The sequence below is a fragment of the Paroedura picta genome, chromosome 8 (assembly GCF_049243985.1).
Source record: "Paroedura picta isolate Pp20150507F chromosome 8, Ppicta_v3.0, whole genome shotgun sequence".
Taxonomy (NCBI): Eukaryota; Metazoa; Chordata; class Lepidosauria; order Squamata; family Gekkonidae; genus Paroedura; species Paroedura picta.
In genome coordinates this window covers 65,440,615-65,457,338 of record NC_135376.1, presented here as the reverse complement: position 1 = coordinate 65,457,338, position 16,724 = coordinate 65,440,615, and the positions used below count along the sequence as shown (strand labels likewise).

The following is a 16,724-nucleotide window of genomic DNA, read 5'->3' as shown; positions in this document are numbered from 1 at the left end:
GGGACATTTCTGCCGGGATTGCAGAACCAGTGCAATCTATATACTAGCACCAAGCAGCAGAGCCCAGTGACCCTTGTGGCAAATGCCAGCTCAATAGGGTTGAATCACAATCCCAGTGTAGGGGGGGGGGCTTGCAATTTCAGCAGAAGCAGTGCCAAAGCTAACAGGACTACATTAACAACTGAGAATCACTGAAGAAGAAACTGAGGGGCGAGAACATTTCTGAAGGGAAAGCAGAAGGAGTGCAATGTACTAGAGCCCAACAGTAGCATCCAATGCCCCACTGCAGCTCAACAGGGCTGTATCACTGAATCACAATGCCAGTGAGGAAGAGGGGAGCTTGCAAAGACCGCGGAACCAGTGCCACTATGACGGTGCCCAATCCAACATATAGGAATCTGTGCTGCAGTCCTATTGATGACATTTTCCACTGAGTTCTGTTACTGGGCACGAGTAGGATGGCACTGAGTTCAGCTGCATATATTTCCACATTAGTCCCACTGGGAGAGGACAATGATGATCCATTGAAGGAAGAGGAGGTATGAACAGTGTGTCCTCAATCCCATTCCCCACTCTCTTGATCCTAAATGGCTGATTAGTATAAATGTAGATTCTTTGAGAGGATTTCAGTGCACATACTGGAGATATACTGGATTTGTCTGTTTGTGCAAGTAATTCTTCATTTTGCTAGACATAAGTACACGGAATTCAGATTTTGGACTCCAGATGAAATAGCAGCACCACATTTACTTTTATTGAATGACAGAGCAAGGTAGCCATGTGAGTCTGACTGTAGTGGAAGAAAAGAGTAAGAATTCAGTAGCACAAATACTAACAAAATTTGTGATAGGATATGAGCTTTGGAGAGTCACTCCTCACTTCTACAGAATGAGCTGACTTTGAATGAGTCGCTGACTTTCAGGGTGGCATGTATTCATTGTGATTGTGTCATCAGCCATTACTCTTAATTTAGAATGCTGGGCTTTACTTTTTCAATTTTTTTTATAGATTTGGATTTGCCTTCATTCATTGTTAGCATATCCTTCGATATAGTCTTTCTTCAATGCGAGTCCTACAAGGTTTCTATTTTGAAATGTTCTTATTTCTATTAATTCTGCAATGAATCTTGTAGAACTGTATTTTTTTTCAGGTTTGTTATGCCAGTAGCTTGAATGAGACAAGTCATCAGTCTTGGTCGGGCAGTTACCTAGGCCCAGGAAGCTTACTGGTTACTCTTCGTGACCCATCCAATAGCTCACCTGCTGCTATCCCCCTATGCCCCCCCAGGGTGCTTTGTTCTGTGGTTACCAATAAACTGATGATTCTCAGCCTTTTTGGTCCTGGCTGCTACCTGCTGGAATGAGCTCCTGGATGAGCTGAGGGCCTTGATGGAACTATCATGGTTTCACAGGGCCTGAAAGATGGAGCTTTTCCACCAGCCATTAGGTTGAGGCTAGGGTTAGTAGGGTTAGAAGACTCAGCCTTCCGAGCTCGGTAAAATGAGTACCCAGCTTGCTGGGGGGTAAACGGTAATGACTGGGGAAGGCACTGGCAAACCACCCCATATTGAGTCTGCCATGAAAATGCTAGAGGTCGTCACCCCAAGGGTCAGACATGACTCGGTGCTTGCACAGGGGATACCTTTACCTTTACCTTAGTGTTAGTAGATCTCTGGGTCCCCCCTCCCCCCTGCCTTTTCTCCTTCTTTACCTTCCTTTTCCCTCTCCCTTTTTCCTTTCTTTGGATGACATCTCCATCCCAGATATTCCATCCTCCTTGTTATTTGAACTGCAGCACGGAGTCTGATACCCACTGAGGAAGAATTTGTTTATGGGCTGTTTGCCCTCTGCCTTGTTTCTTGGTTTTGGTTGTGTTTTTGCAATGTTGGGGTTTTAATGGGATATATGGGGTTTTATTTTTCTTTATTGTATCAACTACTTCCATTATGATGTAAATCTATTTGTGCTGGCATGTCAAGAGCGGTAACTAATAAGTCGCTGGATGAATGAATGAGTGAATGAATGAATGAACATATCAAAAGATATTTTAGCACTAAGGAGTTAAAATTAGGTTATGAGTTCCCATTTATGCACTGTTTATCATGTTTTAATGGTGTTTCACATCAGATGAGGCAAAATATTAAGAAACAATTATAAATATTTAAAAGACTAGCATTATGAGCCTTTGTAAACAAACACCATGGGTTGAATCCATCCAATTATTTTGGTTAACCTCAACCAATTCTCCTCCTTCCTACATCTCCCATGGATTTTTATTCCCGTGCACATCCCATAATCCCCAGCCTAGCCTCTTTTTTGTTTTTTTCACCAGTAGAAAAGTTAGTTGGATCCAACTCTGAGCATGAATGCCCATGTTAACATTTGTTTTGTGAAAGTAATTTGGTTGTATACCCAGTTTTTATATGTCAAATTAATATCAAATTAAGATGTACACAGTTATAACATTTACACACTCCAGGAATCCATTGAGATTCCCTTGTGAAAATATGAAACTGCTCTGTACTTTCTCATTCTTTCCACCCACCAACTCTATTTGGTAGTTGCTCTTGATGGGCTTTCTGCAGAGGGTTCCCCCTCCTCTTAACCAGGCTATGTCTGATCCTTTTAGCTGGAAATACTGGGGACTGAACTAAGCTCAGAACTATAACCATATAAACCATACACTCAAACATTGGCCTTCCTTTCCCTCTTACCCCCAGATTGCCTCTTTAATTCTCCTGAACTTTAAAAATCATATTAAAATGTTAGTGCACATGAAAGAGAAGCACAGAGAAAAGCCACATAAAAGCTTTCAGGGCAATTTCCTGTTAAGCTGTTCTCACATGGCAATAGTTTCAAAATCTATATTGTTTGTAATACCAATTTGTCGACCTCATAATGCTCAGATATATTTTAGAAATAACATCATTTCCCTGAGAAATTCCAAAGACTCATAATATAAAATGAGATGCTGCACTTATGTTGAATGTGTTTTTAGTTTACACCTATTTTATAGAAGTGAAAAGAATTCTCTCAGACTAAACTCATGTCCCTGTAGGATTAGGGATGCTAGCCTCCAGGTGGCACCTAGGGGACCCCTGGGTTTATACTTTAGCTCCAGATTGCAGAAATCATTTCCCAGGAGAAAATGACTGTTTTGGAGAGTGAACTCTATGGCATCCTATCCTATTGAGGTCCTGGTCCCCTTGAGCAGGGGTAGTCAACCTGTGGTCCTCCAGATGTTCGTGGACTACAATACCCACAAGCCCCTGACAGCGTTTGCTGTCAGGGGCCCATGGGAATTGTAGTCCATGAACATCTGTAGGACCACAGGTTGACTACCCCTGCCCTCGAGGATCCCTCCCCAAATCTCATAGAATCACACAGTTGGAAGGGAATCTTTAGGCCAATATAGTCTAACCCCCTCAATCTGGCGACACTATGCCCCACCATCCTCTGCAGGGGGACCCTACATAGGATAATTTAAAGTCTTCAACTGAGAATAAATGACGTTGACCAGAATGCATTGGGAGGGATTCAGTTTAACAGCTTCAGTTTCTGAGCCTGTTTAGAACTCTAATGACTCAGTTCTGGATTTCTCATGTGTTTTACCGTGGATGTTCGCAATTGATACAATGATTCCAAATTTTATTTTATTCCTTCCCAGTGGGGATCCAAGGCAGCTTCCATTGTTCTCTTCTCTCTTTTACTATTACAGCAGACTTCTAACATAAATTAGGCTGAGTGTATGTGACTGCTCCAACGTCACCTAGCAAATTTCTATGGCAGAGTGGTGATTTGAGCCTAGATGGGTGGAAGTTTATCCATCATCAATATTAGACCACTCCTACAAGTACACATGCACACATAGACAGGTTATAAGATGAATGGCACTTGAATCAAATAACTCCATGTTTCTCTCAGATATATCTTTTCTTGTGTTTTAGAAGCAAATATCAAGTTAACTGATTGCAACTTTTTGAATAATCACTAATTTGATGGTGTTGTATGATTTATTTGAAGATTTTTGAGCAGTTTGTCAAGACCAGAATAAGAGAAGAATACAAGGAAAAGAAAAATAAATTACTACTAGCCAAAGAGGAATTTAAAAAACTGCTGGAAGAATCAAAATTATCACCCAGGTATGCAGCTGCTTTAGGGCCCACATCTTTTTGAAAGTCTTCTAAATTAAAATGCAGGCTAGATTTATCTTGTGCTCGGGTGACCTAGAAACTCACACCGTATCGAATGTGGATGTTCAGAATTTACTGCTTTATGTGCAATGCATCACGTCTTGCTGTTGTGGGAAGTCTTGTGCAAGTCTTGTGAGCATTATAATGAATGGAGTTTGTGTGTCCAGTACTGGTAAGCTAAGACCCAGTCTCCCCATAAAGCAGAATGAGGTTGCAAAATCCTGGTATCAAAGGGTTATTCCTTTTTTTAAAATGATCTCCTCCTTCCCCTCCCCCACCCAACCCTGCCTGCCTGGGGGGAAAAGTAGTATTTAAGAAGCCAAGGATCACAGCATTAAAGAGCCCTAAATTAAATACCACCACCATAATCATCAATATAACTTCCTTGAATATCTTCCTATTTTTTAACTTAATGATGCAGCAAGAACAAAATGTTGTGCCTAGAATCACTACTTTATGTTAAATATTCACATATTTATATTGAGCATAGTGCTTTGATAGTCATAGTCACAAAATATTCATATTTTTAGTTCACTGTCAATACTATCCTAACAGTACTTTCTTGGGAGTAGGCCCTACTGAATAAAGTCAAATAGGATTCTGAGCAGACCTTTAGAATTGCTCTTTAACTATCCAAGACAATATTATAAAATCAAGACCTAATTTGTACCCATATGATAATGTCAAGGAGCTGAATGGCTTGAGCAGAGTCGCCTGAAACTCAACCCCTCCAAGATGGAGGTCCTGTGGCTGGGCCTTAGGGGGGCAGATCAGGAAGCGCATTTACCCACCCTGGCCGGGACGCAACTTTCGGTCGCGTCTCAGGCTAGAAATTTGGGGGTGACCATTGACGCCTCACTAACACTCGAGGCTCAGGTCAAACAGGTAGGTGGCCAGGCATTCTTCCATCTTCACCAGGCTTGGCTACTAGTGCCCTATCTGTTCACTGAACACCTGGCCACTGTGATCCATGTGACAGTCACCTCCAGAATAGATTTCTGTAACTCGGTCTATGCCGGCCTGCCTCTGGGCTTGATCCAGAAACTGCAACTGGTCCAAAATGCGGCTGCTAGGGTCCTCACAGCTACACCTTGGAGGACCCATATTCAGCCAGTGCTGAAATAACTGCACTGGTTACCAGTTATATTCTGGATTAGGTTCAAGATTCTCGTTTTCACTTTCAAGGCCACCCGCGGTCTGGGCCCAGTGAATATGAGGGACCACCTTTCGCTCTATGCCCTCCGCAGGGCTTTATGCTCTGTGGGGGCTAACCTACTGGTCATTCCCAGTCCCCAGGAGGCTCACCTGGTATCGACCAGTGCCAGGGCCTTCTCGGTCTGCACACATGTGCGAAACTGCCGCGCATGTGTGTTTGCAGCCGCACATGGCACAAACGTGCATGTGCGGACCTGCCACGCATGTGCGTTTGTGCCAGCAGCCCTGCTTCCCTCTCCCCCCCCCAAAAAAAAGAAACTTGCTGGGCTGCAAGCTAATTGGCCGCTTTGGCGGCCGATTTGCTTGCGGCCTGGGAAGTTTCTCACTGCGGGGGGGGGCAGGGAGAGGGAGCCACGGCCCGGTGCCAGGGCCTTCACGGCCCGGCACCAGGCCACGGCCTGGTGGTTGGGGACCACCACTGTAATGGACACAGGGTGCTAGGGGTAAGAAACAAGTAAAAGTTGGCTGAGCAGTAAACTGGCAACTCATAGTTAATTTTTCCAAGCACTTGTCTTCCTAATGGAGGCAAACCATTGTTTATCTGGAATGACAGGAAGACAAACTGGTACTCCATCCCACTCTGCTCAGACTGGAAACTTCTTTCGATCCCTCTCTATTGATATTTGCCCCAAATCAACTTAGTTGTTACATGCAGGAATATTGGGCTGAATTCCTCAGCTGCCAATCAGCAAAAGCTGTGATACAGAAGCTGGGCAGATAGACCCTCTCATACATCTTCACTCTGACCCCTCAGTGGATGAAAAATAACCTGGTGTAGAAACAGTATCTATCCACTACTCAGAGAAATGATAATAGCCTTCCTCCCCCACAATCCAGTCTGTCCAGCATAGAAACTGGGTGATGATAACATTTATTTGAACACCCTGTTGAACGTGTGAGGACAGGGTTTTATATCAGGAACTCAAAAATATACTTAAATAAGTTTCCCCCTTACTTATTTTGTAATATGTGGCCTGATGAAGAGTTCGGGGAGAACTCAAAAGCTTCCATCAAAGGACTGAGAGCCAGCTTGGTGCAGTGGTTAGGAGTAGGCTTGTGCGATTTGGCCGCTTCGGCGGCCGTTCCCTCCGGGCACAGCCAGTGCCGTGCCACGGGGGGGAGGGCAGTGCCGGCAGCGGCATGTCAGCGGGCACAACCACGCAGGTGCGGAATTCCGAAGCGGCCGAATTGCACAAGCCTAGTTAGGAGCACGGACTTCTAATCTGGTGAGCCAGGTTTGTCCGCACTCCCCCACATGCAACCAACTGGGTGACCTTGGGCTCATCACAGCACTGATAAAGCTGTTCTGACCGAGCAGTAATATCAGGGCTCTCTTAGCTGCACCTACCTCACAGGGTGTCTGTTGTGGGAAGAGGAAAGGGAAGGCGACTGTAAGCTGCTTTGAGACTCTTTCTTGTGGAGAAAAGCAGCATATAAGAAATAGCGGCCGCAACTAAGCTTGGCCACCGTTGACGCTGCGGGGGCACCTGGGAATGGCACAGACCCAGCAGCGTCATAGAGCCATGTCACAGCTCTTAGAAGGGTGGGGGCAGCTGGCCTTAAATAGGCCGGACGTCGTGGAGCCTACCCTTCTCCGCATCCATGCCACCTGGACAGCTACCCTTCTATTCCCTCCCCCCATTGTTGGTTAATGTTTTCTTTGTTGCAGCTGTGGGTTATGCCTGATAGGGAGCCTGTTGGTGGGGAGCCCGTCTGCATATGGGACTCCCCGAGTTAGGGGGTCTCACTAAGGAGACTGGCCATTAACTGGGTGTGACCTACCCAGCTGGGAGGCCAGGGGCCCGGGGCCAAGTGGCTAGGGGAATCCAATGGAGGCGGATGCCTGTTGGGTCCTTTTACAGTCGCTTCCAGGAGATTCCATGGCGGAAGGCATCCAATCCTCCTGGCCGGGAGTGAGGCATGGAGCTGGAGCGCACGGTTCATATTAGGCAGCTGGATGGCAGATGGGTTCAGGCTCCCTTACTGGCATCAGGCCAACCCTCCATTGGGGAGGGGTTCATGTTAATAAATGGCTGAGGCCAATTTATTTGCCAAAACTGGGTTCGCATCGTTACTGGGACAGTCGCCACCTGCCAGTCAACGAACTCTTTCTTCTTCAAATGAAGGCGTGAGGGCGATGGGAAGAATACTATAAACGTCCAGAGCCACTGCTTGTGTTCAGGCTTTCCCTTTTCGTTTCTGGCTCATTAAAGGTGCTGGCAGCTGTTGCCTTCAAGCAACTATTCAAATCATTCTGTTATTTTGGTTAATTACATAATAACCATGAGGAGCTATAGCCAATTTAAAGCTTGCTCATGCTTTGTCAAGTTTAAGATGTCCAATAACATTAACAAAAGATGGTAATTCTGGCGGTTTTAATGGATCATAATAATTTAAAAAAATTTATATCCCATACTTCCCTGGAGAAATGTGTAGCCATCACTTAGTACGGATAAATAGTATATATGTAATATAAATATAAGTATAAATGATATACTATTTAAAATAAATATAAGTATATATAAAATATAAATATAAATTATATATAATATATAATATATTATATAATATATAAAATATATTAAATTCAAAAATTATAAGTTTTTAAATCATTAAAAGCCACCTCTTCTTTAAATCTTCTTGAGGGGGGTTTAGTTGGTTTTTGGCCAGATTTTACAGGCCAGCCGGAATTGTTTGAGGTCCTGGAGGGCCCTGATTTCAGGTAGAGCATTCCACCATGCTGAGGACTTAGCATCTGATAATGAATTTCACATTTGTTAATCCTAATTAGCTGTGCCACACATGAACTATTGCTCAGAGTACTGACATTCTATTCTTTATTTATATATATTTATCTGTGCTAAATTATGGTTGGAACTTTCTCTTTTTCAACCCCCGGCAAAGGTGCCTTTCTCCCCCCATAAACTAGTCAGACAAAAGCCTTTGTCTTCAAACCTTCACAATGCTGGGGGAAGGAGGAAATCCAGCCCAAAACAACTGCTGGTGGAAAGCTTAAGCTAAAGAACAATTTATGATCTATTTTTTTGTAATTACGCTGGATCAGTGAACTAATTATTAGTCAAGCTTCCCAGAATCGATGCAGGTATATATGTTCTGTGGAATGGAAATAATGACTCAGAATAAAATGTCAAGGAGTGTCGGGAAGCAATGAGGAAGAATGACACGGAGAAGGATTTCCTGCGAAAGACCTCTCGAACAGAGGGGAATCCTTTATTTATACATACACGTAAATCATTTCAAATAATCCCGCAAGGTAGCGTGGAGCAAACTGATAGGCTTCAAGTAATCCTGCGAGGTAGCGTGGAGCAAACTGATAGGCTTCAAGTAATCCTTTTAACGTATGAGGTAATTGTTGTGCTGTAGTATCCTGATTGGTTTAGGTTAGATGCAGAGGTGCAGCCTCAGAGAGCGTGGTTTGCCAACGCCCTCAGGCCGAATCTCTACATCTCCCCCTTTTTTGTTTTAAGGCAATGATAAGCCCGATACATGTTTCGGCGCTGAAAAGTTTCATGGGATTGGCAACACATTACCCATATTTTATCACTGTGATTTTTGGGTGTCCGATTATGAAATGCCGAATTTTTTGCATGACAACAAAAACAGAGACCTGGCATTGTGCGCTGATATCGAAATTGTTGAAAGCGCTTAACTTGTGAAAAGTTCCCTGCAAATAACTTTGATTTGTCTACATTTTGTAATTCAGCCAGCACCATCTCAGGTGAATTAAGGGGAGTGGGGATAAATGACATAGAAGCTACCGACAGACGGGATTCATAGATTAAAGACACATTTTTCCCATGAAATTGAAACATATAAGCAGCATGGCGGACCCAGTGATTAGGCGCAGACATATAATGCGGAGTGGCAACCCCACTTGGTAAAAACCCACACATACAACATAACCAAATAACAACAGAATTAAAATGTAAGGCTGTTATAACAGCAGCAAGAAAGTTTTCCAGAGTTTCTGGAAGTCCTTGGTCCTTGAGTTGCTGCTCGGCTTGATCAGACAGGCTCTTTATTGCCCCCCAAGTCACTGGGGGGTTTGGATGTCTTCCCTCCCCGTTTTCTCTTGACCACGGGCTCCATCTCCTGCAGCTGCAGGTTGAACTGAGGAATTGGGTTGCTTAACCCCTGATGCTAACCATTAAGTGCAGGACGGACACAACAAGCAGGAACCCACCCAGAGGGAAGGGCAACTGCTGCGTAGCCCCAGCCCCAGGTCATCAATGGGACTGGCCCGTACCACCTCGGGTCTGGTAAACGACGGTATTGATCCTGGGGCCAAGGAAGAGGGATGTCGGTCTGGAAATGATGCTGAGTCCTAGCTAAAAATTGAGAATTAAAAGAAATAAGATTAAGATGATTTAGAGTAAACAAAGTACTTGAAAGCAGGGATTCCTTGTCTAAAAGGGAAATCCCAATTCCCCCTTTTTGTTTTAGTTTGTCGAGCATGCGTTTCAGGGTCCCATTGGCACGCTCTACAATAGCTTGGCCAGTGGAATTATAGGGAATTCCAAATACATGTTTGATGTTCCATTGCGTGCAAAACTGAGCAAAAGCTGTGGATCAATATGAAGGCGCATTCTCTGTTTTTAGGGTGCCTAGAACACCCATGACTAAAAATGCTCGGAGTAAATGTGCATGGAAGTGTTTTTCTTTTTCTCCTTTTTGCATGGTAGCAAAGATGTACCCAGAGTAGGTATCAATGACTACATGGAGATGCTTCCAAGGGGAAAAGGGTGGAAAAAGAGTGACACCCATCTGCCAAACTTGGTTAGCTCCAAATCCACGGGGGTTCACACCAATGGAGGGGTGAGACGCCTGATTAGCGCATAGTGGACATTAGCTTGTACTTCTGCCAAAGGAAGGTGGAATTCCTTGGCTAATGCCTTTGCATTTTGATGATGCAAGGCATGACTCTCAATTGGAGACTGAACAACAAATGAAACAAGAGAATCAGCTCAAGCATTTCCTTCAGTGAGAAAACCAGGAGAAGGCTGATGGCTCCTCACATGAGCTACATACATTGGAGCTGTTCACTGTCACAGTGATTTTTGTACAGCTAAAAACACACTTAATAGTTGTTCATCACATACTGGAGACAAATATGAATATTCAATTACAGATAAAAGATTACAGAGATACAAACTATCAGAATTTAAATTAAATTAAATTAAGTAGTTGAGACTCAGAAAGACCAGGGCCAACACTGCTGCTGCCAGTTCCAACCGGTGGCTGATTATCTGCGGACCTGTAAACTTACTGTACCATATACCATCTGGTTGTTGCCAGGTTAAGACTCCTGGTGAGGGAGATCCATCGGTAAACACCGTTAGGCCATCTACTGGGACATCAGTAATAACCCTTTTCAAAGAAAATGACAACTGAAAACATTAGAAACAAGATAGAGCAAATACTCATTTGGGAGGAAACCTGGAAGCTTAGAGCTTTCAAAGCGCTCAAACATGTGACCAATCAAATTCAAAGAACAGAAAGGACTCCATGAGTCATCTCATCTGTTGAGGGCTGGAATGGCTAGAGCTCCAAGAGAGAGCTAATCTCCACACATTCCAGTGACAAAACAAACAATTGACCTGTGAAAGATTAGGCCTGTCTGATATAAATCAGGTAGCCTGAGTTAAAACAAAATGTAGGTCCTCCTTTAAATAGACAACCCAAAAAAATTGACCAAAAGAAAAAATTCTCACTGCTAATTACACATTAAAAAATTGATGATGTAATAAAAACTGTGGACACATTCCCCAAAGAGGTTCTGTGCCTTGCTTTTACCCAAAAGGTAGCAAAACATAAAATAAAGACAAAAGGATTTTGTCTTATATAAAAATTTCTACCTCCATCGCAGCCAGGCATTTCCCTGACCTATAAATATTACGCAGCTAGACAGCTCTGACTGATAAAGCTCTATTGAGGCATAGCAGCGATTCAGTGAGCATACTTCCTAACTGCTGACCAAAAATTTTAAGACAGAACTCCACTCCCCCCCCTTCTTCCTTGAAGCGGGGGTCAGGAATCCAAAGCTAAAGTTCTTCCTGGGCTGTAAACAAAGGATCATTCCTGTGCTACGGAAAACCTTTTAGTTGTGTAGATTAGTGGGTGATAGGTAAGAAAGCAAGATAAGTTTCTAACTAAGCTCCTAGCGTAGGAACTGGAAAAAGAGAGCCTGATTCCAAATCGCTAAACAGCACTCCTGCTACTGCAGCTGGAGGCTCTATCAATTACAGCCAAATTTTAAATTTTAAAATGTCTTTAGGTGGCTAATCATCAAAACCATGAAAACATCCTTTGATACATTATATAAGTCAGTTGAAAACAACTGAGTAAAACACAGAAATAAGAAAAGAGGTCATTAATGCAAAGCCAAATACAACAGTTCAGTTCTAATCCACTGGCATGTGCAGTGATTGAGAAAAACAAGCAAATCTCTTTGTGAATGGAATACCATCATTTTAGTGTCACAACTGAAAAGATCCTTTCTCAGGCTGCCACCCATCTAACCTCAGAAGGTGAGGGTGCTTGAGCAAGTACCCTAAAATACTAATGCAGATTGTGGTTTAATGCATATCGCTTCTAAAAATGCTTGCTTATAAGAACAAGACCATATAAATCTGTAGAGAGATGGAAAAAAGCCTGTTCCACAAAATCTTTCCAAAGCACGTTGTAGAAGAGAAGAAAGCTGAAAAACTAGAGAAAATGCATACTTTGTAAGAGGAACAGAAATTTTAATAAGGTCAGTTACTAAGAATTATTGATCCCTGATAAAAATCGTTGCAAGCATCTGGAGAATGAACAATATTTCCCAGGGCTTTACCCTGAGTCAAAAGAAGCTTGGTAGTCACCTATGCCAAAATCCCAGCGAGATTTTATCATGCTTGCAATATCTGGATCATGGCCCAAACCCTGAATAATGCATCTATTTTCTGAAATACAGTTTTCTTTAGCTAATTTCTTGAGCAATTCAGCTTGGGCTTCCTGATTATTAATCTGTGCCTCTGTAAGGTGCTTGATGAACTCAAGAAAGAATTCAGAGACTTTCTGCCTAACATTAGTGATCCCCTCTATCATTCCTTGAAAATAAGAGGATTGTAAACCATTTTCCTTTATAGCCTTGTTCAATTCACGCAGAATTGAATAGGGAATGGCTTCCCACGTTAACGGGATCTGCCTGTTTTCCCCTTCCCCACATGGTTCCCCCCTTGTTAAAGGAAAGAACGCTGGGGTTTCTCTCTCCCAGTCCTCAGAGAGATCGAGCTGACCGGCCTGACGGGCAGCTTGAATCGCGTTAACAATCTGGGAGTGGCCCCCAGTCCTTAATGGCTGCGAGGCGACAGGTTTGGGAGCGGTCGGTGTAACGGCCACTGGTAAGAGAGTGGGATAGGGAAGGGCTGAAGGTGCAATATCTTTCAATAGCAGATTTCCAGCTTCTGAATTCATGACTTCCAGCGCTTTGTGTACTTTCTGCCATGTCAATAAGATCAGCATGGGAGCATGGGGCTCTGCCTTTAACTCCCTCCCTATTTTTTCCCAGTCTCCTAGTCTTATGGTCCCCGCTAAAGGGTACCACGGGCACTGGCAAGATACTTCTTGTATCAGTTCCCGGAGGTCCTTCACCGAAATCGCCTCTCCTGTGCACTGTCTCACTGCCTGTTGCAATTTGTCAGCATGCTTTACCTGTTCCTTAGACAATGATTCCCCCATACTCACCAGGGAGCCGTAGCTGATCGTGCACGAAGACTCTTTTTCTGGTCGCAGTGAGCACAGGATCTCGAATCACGTCGGGGTCACCACTTGTCGGGAAGCAATGAGGAAGAATGACACGGAGAAGGATTTCCTGCGAAAGACCTCTCGAACAGAGGGGAATCCTTTATTTATACATACACGTAAATCATTTCAAATAATCCCGCAAGGTAGCGTGGAGCAAACTGATAGGCTTCAAGTAATCCTGCGAGGTAGCGTGGAGCAAACTGATAGGCTTCAAGTAATCCTTTTAACGTATGAGGTAATTGTTGTGCTGTAGTATCCTGATTGGTTTAGGTTAGATGCAGAGGTGCAGCCTCAGAGAGCGTGGTTTGCCAACGCCCTCAGGCCGAATCTCTACAAAGGAGAACAATGAGTACTGAGAACTTTGACTTTCTTGTTCCGCTGCCATCATCATCGGTGACACTGACAGACACAGTCAGAACCTTTTCAGTGCTAAGGGGTTGAAAGTATATATGTACTAGTATATGAAAATGTACTGATGAACACAAGGCCCTGTGACATCATAGCTGATGTTTGGTTATTCCTTCCTCCCCAAGGACAACATTTAAGGAGTTTGCAGAGAAATATGGACGAGATCAACGATTTCGACTTGTTCAGAAGAAGAAAGATCAAGAGCATTTTTTCAACCAGTTCATACTTATCCTTAAAAAGAGAGACAAAGAGAACAGAATACGGCTACGGAAAATGAGATAAAAAAAAGAGAAATTGGCAATAAGAGCGCAAATCAAATACTGAGGTTTCTACGGTGGGCAAAAATGAAGGGCATGCGTTATGTGTCATCTTTTTTTGAGTTTGTATCCCAGCAATTTTAAGAAAAGCCAGATAACCTGAAGACCTGTTTCTGTGCCAGAAGGTTCAACGAACGCATGTTAAAGCTGCACTGCAGGAATCTGTAGGATATTTCATTCTCAGAGACTTAATGTTTCATATTGAAGCTCTCTTTTTTACAACATTCAAGTTTGATGCATTTCTAATTACCATAATATGTCAGTCCCTTAATTGTTTTAATTATGCAAATTACTTGTAATATACACAAAGTCTAAATCCAATGTGATTTGTAATTAAGCAACAACCAGATGCCATCCATAACAATTGCAAGGCATTATTTTTAACCATGTAAAGCAGTTCACTGAATTCTGCAGTCCTTTGCACACTTACTTGGATGTAAATCTATTAACTCAGTGGATCTTATTTCCAGGTAACCATCCTTAGGATTGCACCACACTACAATGTTTCCCTCCCCCCCCAGCTTTGTACATTAAACATGAACAGTTCAGAGGTCCAGTGAATTGAGGATATCATTACTCAGTGTTCATAGGTCTAAGTCTAGTTTTCTGAGTAGTAGTAGTAATAGGGTATTAATTGTAAACCATAGTGAAGAGTGTGAATATCTTGGCACCTTTCCCGTAGAACAATGTATAAATCTTAATTAAAAAAAGAAAGAAATGAGTTTGTAAGTAAATTATTCTGGATGGTGCTCCAAGCACACCGAAAAGAGCAGCACTTCTCTATTAAAAGCTACTATAAAGAAGTTATTTTGTAAACCCATCCTACCGATATTTGAGTTATTTTTATTGTATGCAAAGAGTTTGCATGAGATTTGTCTCATCTTTGTATAAACAAATATTTTAACTTTTTTTTAATTAATAAATATTTTAAGACTACTTTGTCATGTTGGTTTGTAAAAACAAAAAAATGAAACCATCTCTGAAAACTCAGTCATTAGGAATGTTGGTTTATGATCTGGTATCTGAGAGATGCAGCTCTTTTAACTTTCTACTCCGCTGACTAGACTCAATGTATTCCAGGCTTGATAATGGCCATGTGCCAGGTACCCTGCTATAAGTAGAATTGTTTTCGGACAGGGAAACTGCTTGAACAAGGAGGGAGCTTCATGACATCAAAGAAACCAGGCCTTATGTGAATACTAGAGACTTTGGCAGTTCTCAGAGCTGGCATCACATACATTTTCCAAGGATATAGATTAAAGTCTGTCCATCCGCACTTATCTGGTCAAGAGAGCAATGCCTTCAGCTAAAAGCAGCTGAGACTTACCATCCACCACTAAATGATGATGTGGACTGGCAAGTGGGAGGATGCCATGTTCCTCCATCACCTGTGGCGCACAATGCTCTCCCCCTGGCATTGTGTGCCACAGCCTTACATAAGATGCCACGTGTGTGAGCCTGGCCTCTTTCTCCCACCCCAGCTGAGCTCCTGAGTTTGGATACCCATGGGACTTCGTTGCAGCAGCATCTGGACAGCAGCATCTGGGGCAGTGACTTACCTGTTAGAAGGCTTTACCCAGGATTTTAGGATCTCATACAATGGGGAGCACTTAGTCACTGACTGTGGGAACTTAAGGTCCTCTAGGGATCTGCTTGCTATTGTACAGGACAAGATCCAGAAATAGAGAGCAACAGGCAGGATAGCGGGCCCATTCCGTCCTCTGGCCGCTACCTAACTTACGAGTGTCCCTGTTGGGCATGGTGCTGAAGCACATTCCTCCAATGGGATGTGAGGGAAAGGGGAAAATTTCATAAAGTCATGCATTACCTCAATGATTTCTTCTTTGTGGGACCAGCAGGTGCGGACAGGTTATGGATTTTTCATGTGTTAGCAGAGGAATTGGGAATCCCCACAGCACTGGGGGAAACAGAGGTACTGGCTACCCAACTTTCCTTTTGGGGGATATTGCTGGACTCAGTCAGTAGTACATCCAAGCTATCAGAAGATAAACTGGTGCCCTTGGTGCCCTTATTGACAGCATGTTATGTAGGAGTAAATGCACCCTGACCGACATGAAGGTGCTGCTTGGTCATCTCATTTTTGCCTGCAGGGTCATGGCACCAGGTCAGACCTTCTGTACCAGGCTGGCCAGGTCCACAGCCAGTGTATGGGCACCCAAGCACCACATCAGAGTCACCAGGTTCATGAAAGATGATCTGAAGGTTTGGAAAGAGTTTTTAACCTGATTCAACAGGATCTCCCTCTGACAAACTCCGCTTACCCTATGGAATGCCCTGCAGGTGCATTCTGATACTGCTGGCAGCCAAAGGTTTGGGGCTTTTATGATAACAAATGGTGCAGGCATAGTGGCTGGAGCACTGGGAGGCAGGTTCTCAGACTTAAACTTTTTGAAATTATTTCCCATTCTGGTGATGGTGGTCTTAGGACAGGACCTCTTTGCCAAAAAAACAGAAAGAAAAAAAAAGGTTTTATTCTGGCGCAACAACCAGACAGTAGTGAAGAGTGGTCAACAAGCAGTCATCCCAGTTAGAAAGAGTCATGAGGTTAGTGTGGAGGTTGGTCCTCACGTGCCTTTATGGCATCATCACCTTTTCAGCAAGGAACATTGCAGGGGTGCAGAATGAAGTGGAAGACACACTATCCCATTTCATGGGTGAGAGATTTAAGGAGCTCGCATCTGGGCTGAACCAAGAGTCAAAGGAGTTCCTGGTCAACCTTTCGTGGCTTAGCAAAGACTGATTCTGCAAAGGGTTTTGGGATTCCA

General features: G+C 43.4%; 1 protein-coding gene across 1 annotated transcript in view; it reads left to right on the top strand.

Annotated features, from left to right (window-relative positions):
• Nucleotides 1-14,874, top strand: part of TCERG1L (transcription elongation regulator 1 like) — a 210,928-nt gene extending 196,054 nt beyond the window's left edge. The window contains exons 12-13 of the mRNA XM_077350138.1: nucleotides 4,023-4,141; nucleotides 13,747-14,874. Coding sequence (XP_077206253.1) covers nucleotides 4,023-4,141; nucleotides 13,747-13,903 — 276 coding nt within the window. The 3' untranslated portion in view covers nucleotides 13,904-14,874. The remainder of the gene's footprint in view (nucleotides 1-4,022; nucleotides 4,142-13,746) is intronic.
• Nucleotides 14,875-16,724: the final 1,850 nt, after the last annotated feature.